Source organism: Oncorhynchus kisutch, linkage group LG14 (genome assembly GCF_002021735.2).
Source record: "Oncorhynchus kisutch isolate 150728-3 linkage group LG14, Okis_V2, whole genome shotgun sequence".
Classification (NCBI taxonomy): domain Eukaryota; kingdom Metazoa; phylum Chordata; class Actinopteri; order Salmoniformes; family Salmonidae; genus Oncorhynchus; species Oncorhynchus kisutch.
In genome coordinates this window covers 2,994,614-3,022,324 of record NC_034187.2, presented here as the reverse complement: position 1 = coordinate 3,022,324, position 27,711 = coordinate 2,994,614, and the positions used below count along the sequence as shown (strand labels likewise).

The 27,711-nt window shown below is 43.7% G+C and overlaps 1 protein-coding gene across 1 annotated transcript; it reads left to right on the top strand.

Annotated features, from left to right (window-relative positions):
* The first annotated feature begins 2,025 nt into the window (after nt 1–2,025).
* Nucleotides 2,026–25,888, top strand: marc1 (mitochondrial amidoxime reducing component 1). The gene is made up of 7 exons (XM_020474843.2): nt 2,026–2,390; nt 9,416–9,586; nt 11,017–11,182; nt 16,211–16,351; nt 22,269–22,330; nt 23,663–23,734; nt 25,427–25,888. The coding sequence occupies exons 1-7, from the start codon at nt 2,140–2,142 to the stop codon at nt 25,551–25,553; spliced, it is 990 nt and encodes a 329-aa protein (XP_020330432.1). The 5' UTR covers nt 2,026–2,139; the 3' UTR covers nt 25,554–25,888.
* Nucleotides 25,889–27,711: the final 1,823 nt, after the last annotated feature.

Genomic DNA, 27,711 nt, shown 5'->3' with positions numbered 1-27,711 from the left:
GACCAGGGATGTTCTCTGTTTAGTGAGTCCTCCAGATCAGACGCAGTAGGGAGGACCAGGGATGTTCTCTGTTTAGTGAGTCCTCCAGATCAGACAGTAGGGAGGACCAGGGATGTTCTCTGTTTAGTGAGTCCTCCAGATCAGACGCAGTAGGGATGACCAGGGATGTTCTCTGTTTAGTGAGTCCTCCAGATCAGAGGCAGTAGGGATGACCAGGGATGTTCTCTGTTTAGTGAGACCATATCACCTACACCCTACATGACACCCTAGACCCCCTCCAATTTGCTTACCGCCCAAATAGGTCCACAGACGACGCAATCGCAACCACACTGCACACTGCCCTAACCCATCTGGATAAGAGGAATACCTATGTGAGAATGCTGTTCATCGACTACAGCTCAGCATTTAACACCATAGTACCCTCCAAACTCGTCATCAGGCTCGAGACCCTGGGTCTCGACCCCGCCCTGTGCAACTGGCTACTGGACTTCCTGACGGGCCGCCCCCAGGTGGTGAGGGTAGGCAACAACATTTCCACCCCGCTGATCCTCAACACTGGGGCCCCACAAGGGTGCGTTCTGAGCCCTCTCCTGTACTCCCTGTTCACCCACGACTGCGTGGCCACGCACGCCTCCAACTCAATCATCAAGTTTGCGGACGACACTGCAGTGGTAGGCTTGATTACCAACAACGACGAGACTGCCTACAGGGAGGAGGTGAGGGCCCTCGGAGTGTGGTGTCAGGAAAACAACCTCACACTCAACATCAACAAAACAAAGGACATGATTGTGGACTTCAGGAAACAGCAGAGGGAACACCCCCCTATCCACATCGATGGAACAGTAGTGGAGAGGGTAGTAAGTTTCAAGTTCCTTGGCGTACACATCACAGACAAACTGAATTGGTCCACCCACAAAGACAGCGTCGTGAAGAAGGCGCAGCAGCGCCTCTTCATCCTCAGGAGGCTGAAGAAATTCGGCTTGTCACCAAAAGCACTCACAAACTTCTACAGATGCAAAATCGAGAGCATCCTGTCAGGCTGTATCACCGCCTGGTACGGCAACTGCTCCGCCCACAACCGTAAGGCTCTCCAGAGGGTAGTGAGGTCTGCACAACACATCACCGGGGGCAAACTACCTGCCCTCCAGGACCCCTACACCACCCGATGTCACAGGAAGGCCATAAAGATCATCAAGGACAACAACCACCCGAGCCACTGCCTGTTCACCCTGCAATCATCCAGAAGGCGAGGTCAGTACAGGTGCATCAAAGCTGGGACCGAGAGACTGAAAAACAGCTTCTATCTCAAGGCCATCAGACTGTTAAACAGCCACCACTAACATTGAGTGGCTGCTGCCAACACACTGACTCAACTCCAGCCACTTTAATAATGGGAATGTATGTAAAAAAATGTAGCACTAGCCACTTTAAACAATGCCACTTAATATAATGTTTACATACCCTTCATTATTCATCTCATATGTATACGTATATACTGTACTCTATATCATCGACTGTATCCTTATGTAATACATGTATCACTAGCCACTTTAAACTATGCCACTTTGTTTACATACTCATCTCATATGTATATACTGTACTCGATACCATCTACTGCATCCTGCCTATGCCGCTCTGTACCATCACTCATTCATATATCTTTATGTACATATTCTTTATCCCTTAACACTTGTGTGTATAAGGTAGTAGTTTTGGTATTGTTAGCTAGATTACTTGTTGGTTATTACTGCATTGTCGGAACTAGAAACACAAGCATTTCGCTACACTCGCATTAACGTCTGCTAACCTGCTAACCATGTGTATGTGACAAATAAACAATTATTGGATTTGACTTTAAAGTATTTTTTACTTAAGTACTTTACACCACTGTGTATATTTATTGTGTACAAATTGACCTGCAAATAATGTTATAATAACAAGCGGATAGTCTTCCAACTTCAGCACCTTCAATAATCCATTCATAAATTCAGGACCCAGGAACTAGTCCTTCGTACAATTCAGAGCCCAGGAACTAGTCCTGTTTATCTGACGTCATCATAGAACAGCCCCTTCACTAACAAGTTCAATACGAAACAATCTCTGGTTCAATGTCCATCTGAGCCGTTTGAAAAGTTAAAGATGTTCTTTAAAGAAGTGTTAATTAATGCGTTCACAGAGAATAGGAAAGCCCTGCTGTTAGCTGGAGGTGCTGGTCTTACTGTTGTCGGACTGGGACTTGGGTATAAGTATTTTCTCAAGCCGGAGAAAGTTGTCCGTGTGGGAGTTGTGTCACAGCTGCTCATTCACCCACTGAAATCGGGGAAAGCCGTGTCCGTGGCCCTCGCAGAATGTCAACAGATTGGTTTGAAGTGCGGTGAACTGCAAGATCGGTCAGTAGCATTTATTTTCATAACTATAAATAAATTAATGTTATTGAGTTTAGGCTAATGTTGGCCGACAACGCTTGAATTGGTGACACATGTTGATTCGTGTTAGTGATTATCAATGATTTATAGGCGTCAGTACTACATTTTACCCACCGTTATGACCACAGATCAGAAATGAGAGAATGACCATTGCAGTTCTCGACTTGACGGTGTATTGACTCCAAACGCACAGGCCAGTCTGACCGTAGCCTACGCCAGATAACTGATAAAACAATCACAGCTACTTACTCACTGTCAGGACATGAAAAGAGAGCGAACAATGCCAGCATGGCAATGTAGCAGATGTCCAGCGCCCTGCCATTAAATACATGTAATTTTGTCCTTGAAACATTTTAATTGATACTGCACAATTCTATTAATTCCTATGGCGGAGTGCCAATATGGCCCGAGCAGAGGCTTCAAAGCCTCTCAAAGTCCAATACATGTAGCATCAGCAATCCAGGGTTGATTATCATTGGTGATTATCATGTTGAACAAATTGCATGTTCACCACAACAACAAATTGCACGTTTGACCGTTTTTGAATTAGGAACTCGCCAAGTGTCATCATCCAAACTTGTCAGGAAGGTCATCATTTAAATCCCTGAATGAAATATTAACAATATGTATATGATCTGAATATACTTGTCTAACTGATTGGCAATTGCGATTAAGCTTTGATCATTTACAATTTAATGAACTAAACATGCCCATGAATAATTGCATAGTAACACAAGGCTACAACAATAATACACTGCAGTTTTATAGACTATTTATTCAATTGGTTTTCCAGCTCCAGGTAGGCTACACAAGTGTCACAAATTGATTTGCAATAACTTCCGTGATATCGTCATTTCAACATATTTATTGTGGTAGCCTACAATGCCATTTACATGAATAGGCTATTTGATGGCCAACAGAGACAAATATATAATTCTCCACATTTAGCCAAATGTCAGTTTCATTGAGGACTTTTCCCCATTACAAATAACCACGCGAGGGAGTTCCATAACTTCCATTTTAAATTTCCACTCGGGCAGCCCCTCGAGACCCAGGAACTGAGCATGTTTTCTTTAAGCAGGCAACATTAGAACGCAGTTCAAACCACCTCCAAGCGAATAAATGTAATGCCCTCTGCTGCGCCCAATGTTGTTTTCCAGTGCTTTGTCACCATTAACTCGCTTGATCTGCATCAGTTCGAGCTTATTCATGTTTTATTGGGGGGGGGGGGGGGTTAGAAACAGGAGTATCCATAATAACAATCTAAATAGCATACCTACAAACGGGTAAACATTTTAAAAAAGTTGTCACGACGACGTGCACATACGGCGCTCTCACATGACTCAGCCAATAGCTGTAGCGCGGCAGACACACCCCCTCAGGCCTCTCTTCCAACTCAGTCACTCAGCAACAGCCTGCCTCACTGCTTGACCGTCAGCTGCAGGTCATAGTAAAACACATCCAGTACTGGTCAACAGTACTTTATATGAACTATTTTCTACATTGTAGAATAATAGTCAAAACATCAACACTATTAAATAACAGTAATAATGGACTGTCGTTTCTCTTTGCTTATTTTAGCTGTTCTTGCAATAATATGGACTTGGTCTTTTACCAAATAGGGATATCTTCTGTATACCTCCCCTACCTTGTCACAACACAACTGATTTGCTCAAACGCATTAAGAAGGAAAGAAATTCCACAAAGGAACTTTTAACAAGTTACACCTGCTAATTGAAATGCATTCCAGGTGACTACCTCATGAAGCTGGTTGAGAGAATGCCAAGCCTGTGCAAATCTTTCATCAAAGCAAAGTAGTGATAAAAAAGTAGTTCCATGTAGTGAATCTGTTATTCAATGTGTTTCTATGGGCTAATAGCAGTAAGGACTATCTCTTATTCAATGTGTTTCTATGGGCTAATAGCAGTAAGGACTATCTGTTATTCAATGTGTTTCTATGGGCTAATAGCAGTAAGGACTATCTGTTATTCAATGTGTTTCTATTGGCTAATAGCAGTAAGGACTATCTGTTATTCAATGTGTTTCTATTGGCTAATAGCAGTAAGGACTGTCTGTTAAATGTGTTTCTATTGGCTAATAGCAGTAAGGACTGTCTGTTAAATGTGTTTCTATTGGCTAATAGCAGTAAGGACTGTCTGTTAAATGTGTTTCTATTGGCTAATAGCAGTAAGGACTGTCTGTTAAATGTGTTTCTATTGGCTAATAGCAGTAAGGACTGTCTGTTAAATGTGTTTCTATTGGCTAATAGCAGTAAGGACTATCTGTTATTCAATGTGTTTCTATTGGCTAATAGCAGTAAGGACTGTGTTATTTCATGTAGTGAATCTGTTCAATGTTTCATCTCATAAGGTTTTTGTCTTCGTTGACACCTTACTTAAGGGGTCTTAACATTCAAAGTCAAATAGTTATACCAAGGATCATTTAGCTAACTTAAAACAACTCCATATGTCAGCTTAGAACTTCATTTTTTAAATAATAATATTATGTATTTTAATAAAATACATAATTTGAAGAACAAACATTGTGGCAATTCACATCTTGTAGTAAAACTGTACATAACACATTAAATGTTCAAGGATAAATGTTCTCTTGCTTTGAAAATAGTCTTAGTTATAAGGGTCTAGACAAAATCCAAAACTAACAATACATAGAATTTTATACCATTTTCAGTCATTTTAAATTGTAAAGTTGTGTCTTTCTTTATACACAATATCACAACAAATGTTTCCAATCTGGGAGGTGAACTCGATGAAGTTTTCAATCATTTCACTGTGTATTTCAGATCAAATCAAGGCATTAGAATGTTCCAGAATAAAGCTTTACACTGTAAAGACATTGGAGCTGTATTAAGTAACAGACAACAGCTTTACACTGTAAACACATTGGAGCTGTATTAAGTAACAGACAACAGCTTTACACTGTAAACATATTTGAACTGTATCAAGTAACAGACAACAGCTTTACACTGTAAACACATTGGAGCTGTATTAAGTAACAGACAACAGCTTTACACTGTAAACACATTGGAGCTGTATTAAGTAGCAGACAACAGCTTTACACTGTAAACACATTGGAGCTGTATTAAGTAACAGACAACAGCTTTACACTGTAAACACATTGGAGCTGTATTAAGTAGCAGACAACAGCTTTACACTGTAAACACATTGGAGCTGTATTAAGTAACAGACAGTAGCTTTACTCTTCAGCGTGGCGTGTCTCTGTGACATCAGTGCTGCGAAGGACGGGGCAATAATCAGGAAGTATTCAGACCCCTTGACTTTTTCCACATTTTGTTACATTACAGCTTAATTCAAAGAATTGATTAAATAGTTTTTTTCCCCCTCGTCAATCTACACACAATAACCCATAATGGGAGGTGAGGGCACTCGGATTGTGGCGTCGGGAAAACAACCTCTCACTCAACGTCAACAAAACAAAGGAGATGATCGTGGACTTAAGGAAACAGCAGAGGCAGCACCACGCTGTCCACATCAACGGGACAGCAGTGGAGAAGGTGGAAAGTTTCAAGTTCCTCGATGTACAGTAGACATCACGGACCAACTGAAATGGTCCACTCATACAGACAGTGTGGTGAAGAAGGCACAACAGCGCCTCTTCATCCCCAGGAGGCTGAAAATTTTGGCTTGTCATCGGAAACACTCACAAATTTCTACAGATGCCACAATTGAGAGCATCCTTTTACTGAGGAGTGGCTTCCGTCTGGCCACTCTACCATAAAGGCCTGATTGGTGGAGTGCTGCAGAGATGGTTGTTCTTCTGGAAGGTTCTCCCATCTCCACAGAGGAACTCTGGAGCTCTGTCAGAGTGACCATTGGGTTCTTGGTCACCTCCCTGACCAAGGCCCTTCTCTGATTGCTCAGTTTGGCCGGTGGCCAGTCTTGGTGGTTCCATACTTCTTCCATTTAAGAATGATGGAGACCACTGTGTTCTTGGGGACCTTCAATGCTGCAGAAATGTTTTGGTACCCTTCCCCAGATCTGTGCCTCGACACAATCCTGCCTCAGAGCTCTACCGACAATTCCGCCGACCTCATGGCTTGGTTTTTGCTCTGACATGCACTGTCAACTGTGGGACCTTATATAGACAGGTGTGTGCCTTTCCAAATCATGTCCAATCAATTGAATTTACCACAGGTGGAATCAAGTTGTAGAAACATCTCAAGGATGATCAATGGAAACAGGATGCACCTGAGCTCCATTTAGAGTCTCATATCAAAGGGTCTGAATACTGACGTAAATAAAGTATTTCTGTTTACCATTTTTAATACATTTGCCAAAATTTCTAAAAAACATTTTTTTTCAGTCTGTCGTTATGGGGTATTAGAATATATATATTAGAATAAGGCTGTAACATAACAATGTGGAAAAAGTCAAAGAGTCTGAATACTCTCTGAATGCTCTGTATATTGAAATCATTCAAATGTGTTTTTTACACGATATTCCAAATGCCTGTATCACAAGAATCAAGATTTTGTTATTTTTAGTTTGTCTGAGCGTTTACGTCCGACCTGCTCTCAATGTTGTCATTTTTGGTCTCGTTTCCTTCACTCCTCTGGACAGTGCACCTTCACATTTACACCAGAGATCTGAATATAATGACAGATGCTCATGTCTCCGCCGAAATGCGGGAAGGCAAGGCGACAAGCTTCTTGACTTTTTTTCTTTCTCTCTTCTGCAAATTTTAAACTGGCCTTTTTATTGTCTCCAGCACAAGGTGCACCTGTGTAATGATCATGCTGTTTAATCAGCTTCTTGATATGCCACAACTGTCAGGGTGGATGGATTATCTTGGCAAAAGAGAAATGCTCACTAACAGGGATGTAAACAAATTTGTGCACCAAATTTGAAATAAATAAGCTTTTTGTGCGAATGAAACATTTCTGTGCTCTTTTATTTCAGCTCGTGAAACATGGGACCGACACTTTACATGTTGCGTTTATATTCAGTGGACAGTACCAGTCAAACGTTTGGACACACCTACTCATTCCAGGGTTTTAATTTATTTTTTACTATTATCTATATTACAGAATAATAGTGAAGACATCAAAACTATGAAATAAAACACATGGAATCATGTAGTAACCAAAAAAAAAAGTGTTAAAGAAATCAAAAAATATTTTATATTTGAGATTCTTCAAAGTAGCCACTCTTTGCTTTGATGACAGCTTTAACCAATCGGGAGGCCCCGTGGACACTTATTCTAACGTCTTCAAGCTTGCGTGTTTTGTTAAGATGAATTACCATATTCTGAAGGTGATTTCTGTCATTCTGGTCTAAAGTAGTGCCCTATTCCCTATGGGCCCTGGTCTAAAGTAGTGCCCTATTCCCTATGGGTCCTGGTCTAAAGTAGTGCCCTATTCCCTATGGGCCCTGGTCTAAAGTAGTGGCATATTCCCTATGGGCCCTGGTCTAAAGTAGTGCCCTATTCCCTATGGGCCCTGGTCTAAAGTAGTGCCCTATTCCCTATGGGCCCTGGTCTAAAGTAGTGCCATATTCCCTATGGGCCCTGGTCTAAAGTAGTGCCCTATTCCCTATGGGCCCTGGTCTAAAGTAGTGCCATATTCCCTATGGGCCCTGGTCTAAAGTAGTGCCATATTCCCTATGGGTTCTGGTCTAAAGTAGTGCCCTATTCCCTATGGGCCCTGGTCTAAAGTAGTGCCCTATTCCCTATGGGCCCTGGTCTAAAGTAGTGCCCTATTCCCTATGGGTCCTGGTCTAAAGTAGTGCCCTATTCCCTATGGGCCCTGGTCTAAAGTAGTGCCCTATTCCCTATGGGCCCTGGTCTAAAGTAGTGCCCTATTCCCTATGGGCCCTGGTCTAAAGTAGTGCCCTATTCCCTATGGGTTCTGGTCTAAAGTAGTGCCCTATTCCCTATGGGCCCTGGTCTAAAGTAGTGCCCTATTCCCTATGGGCCCTGGTCTAAAGTAGTGCCCTATTCCCTATGGGCCCTGGTCTAAAGTAGTGCCATATTCCCTATGGGTTCTGGTCTAAAGTAGTGCCCTATTCCCTATGGGTTCTGGTCTAAAGTAGTGCCCTATTCCCTATGGGCCCTGGTCTAAAGTAGTGCCCTATTCCCTATGGGCCCTGGTCTAAAGTAGTGCCCTATTCCCTATGGGCCCTGGTCTAAAGTAGTGCCCTATTCCCTATGGGCCCTGGTCTAAAGTAGTGCCCTATTCCCTATGGGCCCTGGTCTAAAGTAGTGCCCTATTCCCTATGGGTCCTGGTCTAAAGTAGTGCCCTATTCCCTATGGGTCCTGGTCTAAAGTAGTGCCCTATTCCCTATGGGTCCTGGTCTAAAGTAGTGCCCTATTCCCTATGGGCCCTGGTCTAAAGTAGTGCCCTATTCCCTACGGGTCCTGGTCTAAAGTAGTGCCCTATTCCCTATGGGTTCTGGTCTAAAGTAGTGCCCTATTCCCTATGGGCCCTGGTCTAAAGTAGTGCCCTATTCCCTATGGGCCCTGGTCTAAAGTAGAGCCCTATTCCCTATGGGTCCTGGTCTAAAGTAGTGCCCTATTCCCTATGGGCCCTGGTCTAAAGTAGTGCCCTATTCCCTACGGGGTGGATGCCCTAATCATGGATATGGGTCCTGTTACATGTCCTCAAATGTCCTGTAAATTAAAATGCTGCTGGTCAAGGCAGTGGAAAATGCTGCTCTGTTTTGTACCTGGAAGTGTGCCAGCTACTGGAAGATGAAATGCGCTTTTAAAAAAAACTTTATTTAACTAGGCAAGTCAGTTAAGAACAAATTCTTATTTTCATTGACGGCCTAGGAACAGTGGGTTAAACTGCCTGTTCAGGGGCAGAACGACAGATTTGTACCTTGTCAGCTCGGGGGTTTGAACTTGCAACCTTCCGGTTACTAGTCCAACTCTCTAACCACTAGTCTACCCTGCCGCCCCACTAACTAACTGTAAGTCACCCCCTGGATAATGCTGTGTTTTTCTGCAGGCACTGGCTGGTGATCACTGAGGATGGTCATTTCGTGACGGGCAGACAGGAGCCTCGCCTTGTTCTGGTATCTCTGACCAGCGAGGGGAGGCAGACGTGTCTGAACGGACCAGACATGGAGGAGCTCAGGTTCCCCCTACTGCAGCCCGACAACCCTGTCATTGACTGCAGGTATGTGTTACTAATGACATGCCACTGGGCTTTGAGTAAAGCCAGTGTGTCTGTGTATGTGAATGACTCAACACTATAGACGTCAGCAACCACAGCGACTGAAATGACTGCAACACTTAACAAAGAGCTGCAGTTAGTTTCAGAATAGGTGGCAAGGAATAAGTTAGTCCTAAATATTAAAAATGCGTTGTATTTGGGACAAATCATTCACTAAACCCTAAACCTCAACTAAATCTTGTAATGAATAATGTAGAAATTGAGCAAGTTGAGGTGACTAAACTGCTTGGAGTAACCCTGGATTGTAAACTGTCATGGTCAAAACATATTGATCAAATCAAATCAAATCAACAGTAGCTAAGTTGGGGAGAAAGTCTGTCCATAGTCTGTCCACTATCAACAAGGCAGGTCCTACAGGCCCTAGTTTCTACCTTCTTAACAACACTATCAACAAGGCAGGTCCTACAGGCCCTAGTTTCTACCTTCTTAACAACACTATCTATAAGGCAGGTCCTACAGGCCCTAGTTTCTACCTTCTTAACAACACTATCTATAAGGCAGGTCCTACAGGCCCTAGTTTCTACCTTCTTAACAACACTATCAACAAGGCAGGTCCAACAGGCACTAGTTTTGTCACACCTTATGGAACAGCAGGGACTGTGAAGCAACACAAACATTGGTACAGACACACGGATAACATGCACACACGTACACATGGATTACAAACATGTACACATATATACACACACACACACGATAACATACACACATGTACACATGGATTTTGTGTTGTAGAGTAGGGGCCTGTTGGCACACACTTAATGAGTTGTGAAATCTCTTGTGACATGTACTGTAGTTAGGGTCTGTCCCCGACTAAAATAAATCTTGGTCGAACCAGTCGTCTATTCTTTCCGAAATTTTCAAACGTGTATTTTTCTATATAGTGTCTAACTCTTCTGTCAGTGTCAGCAGGAAGTGTCTTAACCCTTCTGTCTGTGTCAGCAGGAAGTGTCTTAACCCTTCTGTCTGTGTCAGCAGGAAGTGTCTTAACCCTTCTGTCTGTGTCAGCAGGAAGTGTCTTAACCCTTCTGTCTGTGTCAGCAGGAAGTGTCTTAACCCTTCTGTCTGTGTCAGCAGGAAGTGTCTTAACCCTTCTGTCTGTGTCAGCAGGAAGTGTCTTAACCCTTCTGTCTGTGTCAGCAGGAAGTGTCTTAACCCTTCTGTCTGTGTCAGCAGGAAGTGTCTTAACCCTTCTGTCTGTGTCAGCAGGAAGTGTCTTAACCCTTCTGTCTGTGTCAGCAGGAAGTGTCTTAACCCTTTCGTCTGTGTCAGAAGGAAGTGTCTTAACCCTTTTGTCTGTGTCAGCAGGAAGTGTCTTAACCCTTTTGTCTGTGTCAGCAGGAAGTGTCTTAACCCTTCTGTCTGTTTCCCAGAGTGTTTAGTACAGACATCCAGGGCAGGGACTGTGGAGACGAGGCGTCTAGCTGGCTGACCCGCTACCTGGGGGCAGGTAAAACCTATCGCCTGGTGCACTTTGAACCCCACATGACACACAGGAGATCAGCGGATAGCGAGCCTCTCTTTCCTCGCAATGAAAAGGTAACAGCTCAGTTGGTGGATAGATTTTAATATATTTGATCATTCAAAGTAGTAGAGAAAATTGCAAACATTAAAGTGATCAAGGACAAAGGTTTGTTTGTCTTAATACCTTAGTTACCACTTTATGACTTAGTTGACGGGTTTGATTAACATAAGCCAACCAAGCCGCACTGCCGCACAGCGTGCATCCAACCCGGAAGCCAGCCGCACCAATGCGCCAGAGGAAACACCGTGCACCTGGCCACCTTGGTTAGCGCACACTGCACCCAGCCCGCCACAGGAGTCGCTGGTGCGCGATGAGACAAGGACACCCCTACCGACCAAGCCCTCCCTAACCCGGGCGACGCTAGGCCAATTGTGCGTCGCCCCACGGACCTCCCGGTCGCGGCCGGTTACGACAGAGCCTGGGCGCGAACCCAGGGACTCTGATGGGACAGCTGGCGCTGCAGTACAGCGCCCTTAACCACTGCGCCACCCGGGAGGCTCCTCCCTTTTTTAAAAGAGGACTTCTGACCTCAGTGGGACATCAATACAGGACTAAGATCAATACTACATCGGGTCTGACGCTCGTCGGATGTGACAGGGCTTTGAACCCTATCACGGATTACAAATGGAAACCCAGCCGCGAGCTGCCAAGTCACGCGAGCTGCCAAGTCACGCGAGCTCATCAGACGAGCTAAATTCCTTCTATACTCGCTTCGAAGCAAGAAACACTGGAACCATGCATCAGAGCACCAGCTGTTCCCGACGACTGTGGGATCTTGCTCTCTGTAGCCGATGTGAGTAAAACCTTGAAAGAGATTAACATTCACAAGGCCGCGGGGACAGATGGATTACCAGGTTACAAACTCAGAACATACGCTGCTGATCAGATGTCAAGTGTCTTCACTGACATTTTCAACCTCTCCCTGACCCAGTCTGTAATACCTACATGTCTCTCCCTGACCCAGTCTGTAATACCTACATGTCTCAATCTCTCCCTGACCCAGTCTGTAATACCTACATGTCTCAACCGGACCCAGTCTGTAATACCTACATGTCTCAACCGGACCCAGTCTGTAATACCTACATGTCTCAACCTGACCCAGTCTGTAATACCTACATGTCTCAACCTGACCCAGTCTGTAATACCTACATGTCTCTCCCTGACCCAGTCTGTAATACCTACATGTCTCAACCTGACCCAGTCTGTAATACCTACATGTTTTATGCAGACCACCATAGTCCCTGTGTCCAAGAACACCAAGGTAACCTGTCTAAATGACTATGGCCCAGTAGCACTCACCTCTGTAGCCATGAAGTGCTTTGAAAGGCTGGTCATGGGTCACATCAACACCATTATCCCAGAAACACTAGACCCACTCCAATTCACAGATCCACAGATGACCCAATCTCTATTGCACTCCACACCTGGACAAGAGGAATACCTATGTGAGAATGCTGTTCATTGACGACAGCTCAGCTTTCAACACCATAGTGCCCACAAAGCTCATCACTAATCTCAGGACCTGAACACCTCCCTCTGAAACTGGATCCTGGATTTCCTGACGGGCCGCCCCCAGGTGGTGAGGGTAAGCAACAACACATCCGCCACGCTGACACGGGAACCTCGTGGGTGCGTGCTCAGTCCCCTCCTGTACTCCCTGTTCACCCACGACTGAGTGTCCACATCACTAAGGAATTAACATGGTCCACACAGTCCAATACAGTCGTGAAGACACAAAAACACCTTTCCCCCTCAGTGTGACGGACGTTACTACTATACAGGAGAGGCATTTGAATGTACAAAAGTAAACATTTGATCAGAATGTGCCTTAATAACAAACCTCAATGTAATTTATACATATGTGAAATCACTAAGCTGTTTAGACACAGAGAAAATACAGAATCTCGCCTAGCCATGATTGGTTGAGATAATAAGGGGGCTGGGACATTCAGGAGAGTGTCCATTCTGTCACTCAAAGATTCTCTGTCAAATGGCACTTCCTGGTCTCTGTTACCATGGATATTTGAAAGATCCATCGGATTTACTGAGCCAAAGTTTCTGAAGTCAAAGCATCTTGATATGATATAGGATTTTTTTATTTTACCTTTATTTAACTAAGCAAGTCTTATTTTCAATGACGGCCTAGGAACAGTGGGTTAACTGGTCTAGGAACAGTGGGTTAACTGGTCTAGGAACAGTGGGTTAACTGGTCTAGGAACAGTGGGTTAACTGGTCTGGGAACAGTGGGTTAACTGGCCTAGGAACAGTGGGTTAACTGGTCTAGGAACAGTGGGTTAACTGGTCTAGGAACAGTGGGGTTAACTGGTCTAGGAACAGTGGGTTAACTGGTCTAGGAACAGGGGGTTAACTGCCTTGTTCAAGGGCAGATCGACAGATTTGTACCTTGTCAGCTCAGGGATTCGCTCTACACTCTAACCACTAGGCTACCTTCCCCCACTACATTCTAACCACTAGGCTACCTGCCCCCACTACACTCTAACCTCTAGGCTACCTGCCCCCCCTACACTCTAACCACTAGACTACCTGCCCCCCTACACTCTAACCACTAGGCTACCTGCCCCCCCTACACTCTAACCACTAGACTACCTGCCTCCCCTACACTCTAACCACTAGGCTACCTGCCCCCCCCCCCCTACACTCTAACCACTAGGCTACCTGCCCCCCCCCCTACACTCTAACCACTAGGCTACCTGCCCCCCCCCCTACACTCTAACCACTAGGCTACCTGCCCCCCCCCTACACTCTAATCACTAGGCTACCTGCCCCCCCTACACTCTAACCACTAGACTACCTGCCTCCCCTACACTCTAACCACTAGACTACCTACCTCCTCTACACTCTAACCACTAGGCTACGCTGCCGCCCCCCCTACACTCTAACCACTAGGCTGCCTGCTCCCCCCCCTACACTCTAACCACTAGGCTACCTGCCCCCCTTACACTCTAACCACTAGGCTACCTGCCCCCCCCCCCCTACACTCTAACCACTAGGCTACCTGCCCCCCCCCTACACTCTAACCACTAGGCTACCTGCCCCCCCTACACTCTAACCACTAGGCTACCTGCCTCCTCTACACTCTAACCACTAGGCTACCTGCCTCCCCTACACTCTAACCACTAGACTACCTACCTCCTCTACACTCTAACCACTAGACTACCTGCCTCCCCTACACTCTAACCACTAGGCTACCTGCCCCCCCCCTACACTCTAACCACTAGGCTACCTGCCTCCCCTACACTCTAACCACTAGACTACCTACCTCCTCTACACTCTAACCACTAGGCTACCTGCCTCCCCTACACTCTAACCACTAGACTACCTGCCTCCCCTACACTCTAACCACTAGACTACCTACCTCCTCTACACTCTAACCACTAGACTACCTGCCTCCCCTACACTCTAACCACTAGGCTACCTGCCCCCCCCCTACACTCTAACCACTAGGCTACCTGCCTCCCCTACACTCTAACCACTAGACTACCTACCTCCTCTACACTCTAACCACTAGGCTACGCTGCCGCCCCGGACCAAGATCTTGATAGGGTTTTTACCTAAGCCTTTGTGTTTGTTGACTTTAAAAGCACTAGCTGTTCAATGTGAAAGGATATCTTTTATTATTACAACAGTAGACTATTTTAATGCTGTAAATGGCTTCCCTAATGGGGTAACTTGGTTGAGATAATGTTCAGAAAATCCATTTATTTGCAATTTAGTGAAAGTATTTATTTTCTAAATATATTACACTTTTACAGAGAGACAGGAAACACAGGGATAAATACACTGGTACAGAGAGACAGGAAACACAGGGATAAATACACTGGTACAGAGAGACAGGAAACACAGGGATAAATACACTGGTACAGAGAGACAGGAAACACAGGGATAAATACACTGGTACAGAGAGACAGGAAACACAGGGATAAATAGACTGGTACATAGAGACAGGAAACACAGGGATAAATACACTGGTACAGAGAGACAGGAAACACAGGGATAAATACACTGGTACAGAGAGACAGGAAACACAGGGATAAATACACTGGTACAGGGAGACAGGAAACACAGGGATAAATACACTGGTACAGGGAGAGAGGAAACACAGGGATAAATACACTGGTACAGAGAGACAGGAAACACAGGGATAAATACACTGGTACAGGGAGAGAGGAAACACAGGGATAAATACACTGGTACAGAGAGACAGGAAACACAGGGATAAATACACTGGCACAGACAGACAGGAAACACAGGGATAAATACACTGGTACATAGAGACAGGAAACACAGGGATAAATACACTGGTACAGAGAGACAGGAAACACAGGGATAAATACACTGGGGATAATAAGCGACGCCTGGAGGGGGTGGAGACAATCACAAGGACCGGTGAAACAGATCAGGGCGTGACAGTTTCTTCCATCTACAGTGTCTTATAGAAACTCTGTGTCTGTACTTTTATCCAATGTAGCATAAAGACTGAAAAGAGATGGTGGGTCACAAATAATATTTGATTGATTTGACTTCCTGGATAAGAAAAGTTTAAATAAAGTCGGACTCGTAGTTTTCTAAACGCACACCTATAATGTCACCAGTATTCCCTACATGATTAAAGAAACACACATTTTTCACGATATAAATAAGAACCACTTCATGGCTGTAGATTGTTTTATTTTCCTGATTTTCTAGTCCTCACGACTCACGAAGTTAAGGAAGTCTTCCGTTGTTTTCACTCCATGTGAGTCTGGGTTCAACAACACAAAGTGCAGCATATCCTAATTGTAAACTCTGTGTCTGTCACAGGTAGGATCTGAACCCTGGTCTCCCAGTCAGGAAACCAACCCGACGTAACCATTAGGCCAAGGTCAAGGGTGACACTGAATTTTAAGTCACAGGCAGGTCTATCTCATCATGAGAGCCTGTCCGACTTACCTCAGCTACATCCCTAGGTTGTGTACTCTGACATTTGATCCTGTCATGTTGTTGTGTACCCTGACATTTGGTCCTGTTATGTTGTTGTCTAGATAGTGTACAATGACCTTGGCCCTATCATGCTGCTGTCTGAATCCTCTGTGAAGGACCTGAGCAGTAGGCTGGAGAAGGAGGTCACAGTGGCACGGTTCCGTCCCAGCATCGTGGTCAGTGATTGTGATGCTTTCGACGAGGTACAGTTTTATTGCTTTCAGCTTTATCAACACACACACACCAACACACATCACACACCAACACACATCACACACACCAACACACATCACACACCAACACACACCACACACACCAACACACACCAACACACACACACCACACACACCAACACACACCAACACACACCAACACACACCACACACACACCACACACACCAACACACACCAACACACACCAACACACACCAACACACACCACACACACACCACACACACACCACACACACCAACACACACCAACACACACACACCACACACACCAACACACACCAACACACATCAACCCACACACCAACACACACCAACACACACCAACACACACCAACACACATCACACACACACCAACACACATCACACACCAACACACATCACACACCAACACACACCAACACACACACACATCAACACACACACACCACACACCAACACACATCACACACCAACACACACCAACACACACCAACACACATCACACACACCAACACACACCAACACACATCACACACCAACACACACCAACACACCAACACACACCAACACACATCACACACCAACACACACCAACACACCAACACACACACACACCAACACACATCACACACCAACACACCCAACACATCACACACCAACACACACACACACCAACACACACCAACACACATCACACACCAACACACACCAACACACATCACACACCAACACACACCAACACACACCAACACACATCACACACCAACACACACCAACACACACCAACACACATCACACACCAACACACACCACACACACCAACACACATCACACACCAACACACACCAACACACATCACACACCAACACACACCAACACACATCACACACCAACACACATCACACACCAACACACACCACACACACCAACACACCAACACACACCAACACACACCAACACACACCAACACACATCACACACCAACACACACCAACACACACCAACACACATCACACACCAACACACATCACACACCAACACACATCAACACACATCACACACACCAACACACATCACACACCAACACACACCAACACACACCAACACACACCAACACACATCACACACACACCAACACACATCACACACCAACACACATCAACACACATCACACACACACCAACACACATCACACACCAACACACATCAACACACATCACACACACACCAACACACATCACACACACACCAACACACATCACACACCAACACACACCAACACACATCACACAGCATCGACACATCACACACCAACACACATCACACACCAACACACATCACACACCAACACACATCACACACCAACACACATCACACACCAACACACATCACACAGCATCGACACATCACACACCAACACACCAACACACCAACACACATCAACACACATCAACACACATCAAACACACACCAACACACATCACACAGACACCAACACACAGCATCGACACATCACACACCAACACACATCACACACCAACACACATCACACACCAACACACATCACACATCACACAGCATCGACACATCACACACCAACACACATCACACACCAACACACATCAACACACATCAAACACACACCAACACACATCAACACACATCAAACACACACCAACACACATCACACAGCATCGACACATCACACACCAACACACATCACACAGCATCGACACATCACACACCAACACACATCAAACACACACCAACACACATCACACAGCATCGACACATCACACACCAACACACATCAACACACATCAAACACACACCAACACACATCAACACACATCATCACACATCAACACACCACACCACATCACACCACATCACACATCACATCACACCACACCACATCACACCACATCACACTACACCACATCACACATCACATCACACACCACACCACATCACACATCACATCACACCACATCACACACCACATCACACACCACATCACACACCACATCACACACCACATCACACACCACATCACACACCACACCACATCACACACCACATCACACACCACATCACACCACATCACACACCACATCACACCACATCACACCACACCACATCACACACCACATCACACACCACATCACACACCACATCACACACCACATCACACACCACATCACACACCACATCACACACCACATCACACATCACACCACATCACACACCACATCACACCACACCACATCACACACCACATCACACCACATCACACACCACATCACATTACACAACACACCACATCACACATCACACATCACACACCACACATTACATATACCACATCACACCACACATCACACCACATCACACCACACCACACTACACCACATCACACCACATCACACCACATCACATGACACCACATCACACCACATCACATGACACCACATCACACCACACCACATCACACCACATCACACATCACACCACATCACACCACACCACATCACACCACACCACACTACACCACACCACACCACACTACACCACATATCACATCACGCCACACCACACCACATAACACAACATCAACACAACATCACACATCAAACAGCATCAACCAACAACATCATACATCAATCAACATCAATCAACATCAATCAACATCAACCAACAACATCAAACATCAAACATCAACCAACATCAACCAACATCACACATCAACCAACATCAATCAACATCAATCAACAACATCCAACAACATCATACATCAACCAACATCAACCAACAACATCATACATCAACCAACATCAACCAACAACATCAACCAACAACATCTTACATCAACATCAACCAACAACAACCAACAACATCTTACATCAACCAACATCATACATAATCAACCAACAATATCATACATCAATCAACATCAACCAACAACATCAATCAACATCAACCAACATCAACCAACAACATCAATCAACATCAATCAACAACATCCAACAACATCATACATCAACCAACATCATACATCAACCAACATCAACCAACATCATACATCAACCAACATCAACCAACAACATACATCAACCAACATCAACCAACAACATCAACTAACAACATCATACATCAACCAACATCAACCAACAACATCAACCAACAACATCATACATCAACCAACATCAACCAACAACATCTTACATCAACATCCAACATCAACCAACAACATCTTACATCAACCAACATCATACATAATCAACCAACATCTTACATCAACCAACAACATCCAACAACATCCAACATCAACCAACAACATCATACATCAACCAACATCAACCAACAACATCAACCAACAACATCTTACATCAACCAACAACATCCAACAACATCCAACATCATACATCAACCAACATCATACATCAACCAACATCAACCAACAACATCTTACATCAACCAACAACATCCAACATCAACCAACAACATCTTACAACATCAACCAACCAACATCATACATCAACCAACCAACATCATACATCAACCAACATCATACATCAACCAACAACATCATACATCAACCAACAACATCATACATCAACCAACATCATCATACATCAACCAACAACATCATACATCAACCAACATCAACCAACAACATCATCCAACAACATCCAACAACATCTAACATCAACCAACAACATATTACATCAACCAACAACATCCAACATCAACCAACAACATCTTACAACATCAACCAACAACATCCAACAACAACCAACATCATACATCAACCAACATCATCAACCAACAACATCTTACATCAACCAACAACATCCAACATCAACCAACATCATACATAATCAACCAACAATATCATACATCAATCAACATCAACCAACATCAACCAACAACATCCAACATCAACCAACATCAACCAACATCATACATCAACCAACAACATCATACATCAACCAACAACATCATACATCAACCAACAACATCAACCAACATCATCCAACATCAACCAACATCATACATCAACCAACATCAACCAACATCATCCAACATCAACCAACAACATCCAACATCAACCAACATCATACATCAACCAACATCAACCAACAACATCATACATCAACCAACAACATCATACATCAACCAACAACATCATACATCAACCAACAACATCATACATCAACCAACAACATCAACCAACATCATCCAACATCAACCAACAACGTCATACATCAACCAACAACATCCAACATCAACCAACATCAACCAACAACATCAACCAACATCAACCAACAACATCAACCAACATCAACCAACAACATCAACCAACAACATCATACATCAACCAACAACATCATACATCAACCAACAACATCATACATCAACCAACAACATCAACCAACAACAACATACATCAACCAACATCAACCAACAACATCAACCAACATCAACCAACATCCAACAACATCAACCAACATCAACCAACATCATACATCAACCAACATCAACCAACATCATGCATCAACCAACAACATCATACATCAACCAACATCATACATCAACCAACATCAACCAACAACATCAACCAACAACATCTTACAACATCCAACAACATCCATCATCAACCAAAATCAACCAACATCAACCAAAAACATCATCCAACATCTTACATCAACCAATAACATCCAACATCAACCAACATCATACATCAACCAACATCAACCAACAACATATTACATCAACCAACAACATCCAACAACATCCAACATCAACCAACAACATCTTACAACATCAACCAACAACATCTTACAACATCAACCAACAACATCCAACAACAACCAACATCATACATCAACCAACATCAACATCAACCAACAACATCTTACATCAACCAACAACATCCAACATCAACCAAAATCATACATAATCAACCAACAATATCATACATCAATCAACATCAACCAACAACATCTTACATCAATCAACATCAACCAACATCAACCAACAACATCTTACATCAATCAACATCAACCAACATCAACCAACAACATCTTACATCAACCAACAACATCAACCAACATCAACCAACAACATCATACATCAACCAACAACATCAACCAACATCAACCAACATCATACATCAACCAACAACATCAACCAACATCCACCAACATCATACATCAACCAACAACATCATACATCAACCAACAACATCAACCAACATCATCCAACATCAACCAACATCATACATCAACCAACATCATCCAACATCAACCAACAACATCTTACATCAACCAACAACATCCAACATCAACCAACATCATACATCAACCAACATCAACCAACAACATCTTACATCAACCAACAACATCCAACAACATCCAACATCAACCAACATCATACATCAACCAACATCAACCAACAACATCATACATCAACCAACAACATCATACATCAACCAACATCATACATCAACCAACAACATCAACCAACATCATCCAACATCAACCAACAACATCATACATCAACCAACAACATCTTACATCAACCAACAACATCCAACATCAACCAACATCAACCAACAACAACCAACAACATCATACATCAACCAACAACATCTTACATCATCATACATCAACCAACACAATATCACATATATAGTTTTTTTAAATCTTGTTAATTCTATAATTGAGGAGGTTTAATTGGTATATCCAGTTTCTAGATGTCATTCTATGGGGAATATCCTGGTCTTTTGAGGCTAAAAGTGGCCTCTTGTAATTCCACTTAGTCATTACTTTGTTCCAGTGTGTTGGTGTATTAGGAAACTAATTATATTGCCAAAACGTTAATTTAATCTTCCTCTCGGTTAGGATTCTTGGGAAGATATTCAGATTGGCAATGTGCGGCTGCACCGTGTGATGGCGTGTGGGAGGTAATGTGGTCTTAACTACTGATCATCATTTATCATCACAAACTTCCTGCCGTTGCTACGGGCACAAGCAAGGTTTGCTATTGTCGTGTTTATATAGATGTATATAATATAGTGACCCTGTGGTCACTACATTATATAAACACAGGGTCACTATATTATATAAGCACAGGGTCACTATATTATATAAACACAGGGTCACTATATTATATAAACACAGGGTCACTATATTATATAAACACAGGGTCACTATATTATATAAACACAGGGTCACTATATTATATAAACACAGGGTCACTATATTATATAAACACAGGGTCACTATATTATATAAGCACAGGGTCACTATATTATATAAACGCAGGGTCACTATATTATATAAACACAGGGTCACTATATTATATAAACACAGGGTCACTATATTATATAAACACAGGGTCACTATATTATATAAACACAGGGTCACTATATTATATAAGCACAGGGTCACTATATTATATAAACACAGGGTCACTATATTATATAAGCACAGGGTCACTATATTATATAAACACAGGGTCACTATATTATATAAGCACAGGGTCACTATATTATATAAACACAGGGTCACTATATTATATAAGCACAGGGTCACTATATTATATAAACACAGGGTCACTATATTATATAAACACAGGGTCACTATATTATTGTTAGGTTCTATTGCTCAGAGTAAAAACTCAACAGATACTATTTTCACACAAGCCCTGATATTTAACCTTTCCTCCTAGGCTGAGTCTCCTCCTACACATCTGTACAAACATTGTATCTTTACTGCTAGGCAGGACACTAAGTGATACGGGCCATAAACTGTTATTTTTCCCTTAACGTGACCTGACTTGACCTCAACCCCCCCCTTCACCACTAATCTATGGCTCTCTCTGCTTATCAATGCCTGCCACATGTACTCGCTTCCCTGCCTTCCTCCTACAACCATTAACTTCTGGTGTCGACCCTCTAAACCTCAGCACTCCCCCAGTAACATGAACAAGTACAGTGGGGAGAACAAGTATTTGAAACACGGACGATTTTGCAGGTTTCCCTACTTACAAAGCATGTAGAGGTCTGTAATTTTTTTATCATAGGTACACTTCAACTGTGAGAGACGGAATCAAAAAGAAAAATCCAGAAAATCACATTGTATGATTTTTTTAAGGAATTAATTTGCATTGTATTCTTCTCCCCACTGTATATTTTCATATTCTCAGGACCTCAGAACCCAACATTATATAAAATTACTATTAAGGTGTTAATAAGTAAAGGATGTCATCCTCATTTGTCATCCTCATTTGCCAGATGCATCTCCACCACGGTTGACCCTGAAACAGGAGTCATCAGCAGAAAACAACCACTGGACACACTCAAAAGGTAACAAGAGTAGCTGGCACTATATATACACTGAACAAAAATATAAAACGCAACAGGTAAAGTGTTGGTCCCATGTTTCATGAGCTGAAATAAAAGATCCCAGAAATGTTCCATACACACCAAAAGCTTATTAATCTCAATTTTTGGGCACAAATTTGTTTATATCCCTTTTAGTGAGCATTTCTCCTTCGCTAAGATAATCCATCCACCTGACAGGTGTGGCATATCAAAAAGCTGATTAAACAGCATGATCATTACACAGGTGCACCTTGTGCTGGGTACAATAAAAGGCCATTATAAAATGTGCAGTTTTGTCACACAACATAATGCCATAGATGTCAAATTATGAGGGAGTGTACAATAGGCATGCTGGCTGCAGGAATTTCCACCAGAGCTGTTGCCAGATTGTTGAATGTTCATTTCTCAACCATAAGCCGCCTCCAACTTCGTTTTTTTTGGTTGAATTTGGTCATCCAACCATTCAGCATCGTAACTGACTTCAGTGGGCAAATGCTCACCTTCGATGGCCACTGGCACACTGGAGAAGTGTGCTCTTCACGGATGAATCCCGGTTTCAACTGTACCGAGCAGATGGCATCTCATCCTGTCTACATGGCAGACAGCGTGTATGACGTTGTGTGGGCGAGAAATTTGCTGATGTCAACGTTGTGAACAGAGTGCCCCATGGTGGCGGTGGGGTTATGGTATGGGCAGACATAAGCTATGGACAACAAACACAATTGCATTTTATCGATGGCAGTTTGAATGCACAGAGATACCGTGACGAGATCCTGAGGCCCATTGTCGTGCCATTCATCCACCGCCATCACCTCATGTTTCAGCATGATAACGCACAGCCCCATGTCGCGAGGATCTGTACACAATTCCTGGACACTGAAAATGTCCCAGTTCTTCCATGGTCTGCATACTCACCAGACATGTCACCTATTGAGCATGTTTGGGATGCTCTGGATCGACAGCCTGTTCCAGTTCCCGCCAATATCCAACACCTAAACACAGCCATTGAAGAGGACTGGGACAACATTCCACAGGCCATAATCAACAGCCATGATCAACAAAAAGAAAGGAGGACCAAGGCATCTTCATATAATTAATAACAATTCCTTTATTTGGATGCCATGTACAATAGAAACAAGTTTTTAAAAAATCTGACGCGTTTCGGCTGTTGATCAACTCTATGTGAAGGAGATGTGTCGCGCTGCATGAGGCAAATGGTGGTCACACCAGATACTGACTGGTTTTCTGATCCACACCCCAAGCTCTGAGACCAACAGATGCATATCTGTATTCCCAGTCATGTGAAATTCATAGATTAGGGCCCAATTTATTTATTTCAATTAACTGATTTCTTTATGTGAACTGTAACTCAGTAAAATCTTTGCGTTTTATATTTTTGTTCAGTGTGGGATTTGTCTGTCTTTGGGTTTGTTCGATATTGCAGCTTGATAGTGCAAGTAACTGCCGCCGGACTGATCTACAAATCACCTTGCATCATAAATAACTACTCATTATTATTTGAAGATCAGTCAGTTACAATTTACCCACAATGCATTACAAATTTGATTCTCTCGAAAAACTGCCATCTGTGATCAAGCACAATGTGACTTCTGTTATAGAACAAGTCATTGCTTATAGATGGTATTAACTCCTACGGTTTGATTTGCTTCCCAGCTATCGAATGTGTGACCCATCCCAGAAGAACATCTATAAGGCAGCACCACTGTTTGGACAGATGTATATCGTCAGCAAGACAGGGGTACTCCAGGTTGGAGATGTGGTGTACAAGACCAGCCACTGAGATGGATGGAAGACTAGCTACTATAATATATGCTTTAAATGTAGTAGCATAGATTATTAGAAAGTCACAAAATAACAAAATAACAAATAGAACAGAATGCGCTTTTCATATTTTGCAGTTAAATCATTCTTTTTAAGTAGGCTGAAGATTAAAAAAACAATTCTCCTTTTTATGATTGAGAACATTTGTAGTTGGTTTTAAAGTGTGTTCTGTATGAGCTTAAAAAGATAAATGTTTATCATGGAAAGGAAAACAACCAATGAAACGAGTGCGAGTGCTGAGAGGGCAAGTCTACCGGGGGTGCGTTCAGTTGAATAAAAGTTTTTGTGATGTTTTTTTGCGCACCATTTTTCAACAGCCTTGAGGTATGTTTTCTCCAATTTGGTGTGTGTGTGTGGAGGGGTGTGGCCTGATCAAAACACACCCACGCTCTGGGGCCCCTGTGGCTGCGCTTTACACAGGTAGACCAATTCTCATCTTTTTTTCCACTAATTGTTCTTTTGATTAATCACAAAATATGTTTTTCACATCAGTTCTTTTCAGAGCTGATCTGATATGGCCAAAAGACCAATTAATGATTAAAAAAAGATCAGAATTGGGCTGCCTGTGTAAATGCTGCCCATGATTACAACATTCTTCAACTGGTTGTTCAGAACAGCACAGTTTCCATTAAAAGTTGCACGCCATTGAGTCCTGTTGAACGAGACCTTGGCCTATAGCCTAAGGGGCAACTCCTCCCCTATAACTCTCTCCTGCAGTCCTACGTAACATCAACCTCCCCTTATGCTGCATTCGTAACCAAGTGAGAGGTTGAGAATTTACCAGTTGTGAAGCCGTAAACTTCAAATTTAGTGTTCAAAAAAACATAATAATAGTTTGTTTTTTTAATAAATGTTTTGTTGCGTTTTAACTGCTGAAAATCCTGTTGGGGTCATTTTCTTTAGTAGGTGACGTCAGAGGTCAGCATGTGGGAGAAGTGGGAGCTACGGATGATGGACTAGTTTCCCACTGGGAATGCTGCATTCAAATCAACTGGGAAAACGGCTCTGACTGGGATTATTTATATATTTTTTAATAGTCATCCAACAACAAAACAAAAAATAGAATACATACGGTTTTCTATCATTTATTTGCGAGCATAATAACTGTACTTTTAGTTCATGGTTGACGCAGCTTGTTTGCCATTAGCCAATCGGCATTTCTCAACGAGTTCAAAGCACTTGAATGCATCTAACTCGTATTTACGACTTCACAACGGGTAATTACCACCTTCCCATTTGTTTATGAACACAGCATGAAGGCTGGGAGAGGAGCCTCCTTGGCAACAGCAGAGTCTGGGAGAGGAGCCTCCCTGGTCACGGCAGGCAGAGTCTGGGAGAGGAGCCTCCTTGGTCACAGCAGAGTCTGGGAGGGGAGCCTCCTTGGTCACAGCAGAGTCTGGGAGGGGAGCCTCCTTGGTCACAGCAAAGTCTGGGAGGGGAGCGTCCTTGGCAACAGCAGAGTCTGGGAGAGGAGCCTCCTTGGTCACAGCAGAGTCTGGGAGGGGAGCCTCCTTGGCAACAGCAAGGTCAAGGTGGAGGTCTGTCAGGGACAGGTCAAGAAGGTGGAGGTCTGTCAGGGTCAGGGACAGGTCAAGAAGGTGGAGGTCTGTCAGGGTCAGAGGCAGGTCAAGGAGGTGGAGGTCTGTCAGGGTCAGGTCAAGGAGGTGGAGGTCTGTCAGGGTCAGGGGCAGGTCAAGGAGGTGGAGGTCTGCCGGTGGTCAGGGACAGGTCAAGAAGATGGAGGTCTGTCAGGGTCAGGTCAAGGAGGTGGAGGTCTGTCAGGGTCAGGTCAAGGAGGTGGAGGTCTGTCAGGGACAGGTCAAGGAGGTGGAGGTCTGTCAGGGTCAGGTCAAGGAGGCGGAGGTCTGTCAGGGTCAGAGGCAGGTCAAGGAGGTGGAGGTCTGTCAGGGTCAGAGGCAGGTCAAGGAGGTGGAGGTCTGTCAGGGCCAGAGGCAGGTCAAGGAGGTGGAGGTCTGTCAGGGTCAGGGTCAGAGGCAGGTCAAGGAGGTGGAGGTCTGTCAGGGTCAGGTCAAGGAGGTGGAGGTCTGTCAGGGTCAGAGGCAGGTCAAGGAGGTGGAGGTCTGTCAGGGTCAGAGGCAGGTCAAGGAGGTGGAGGT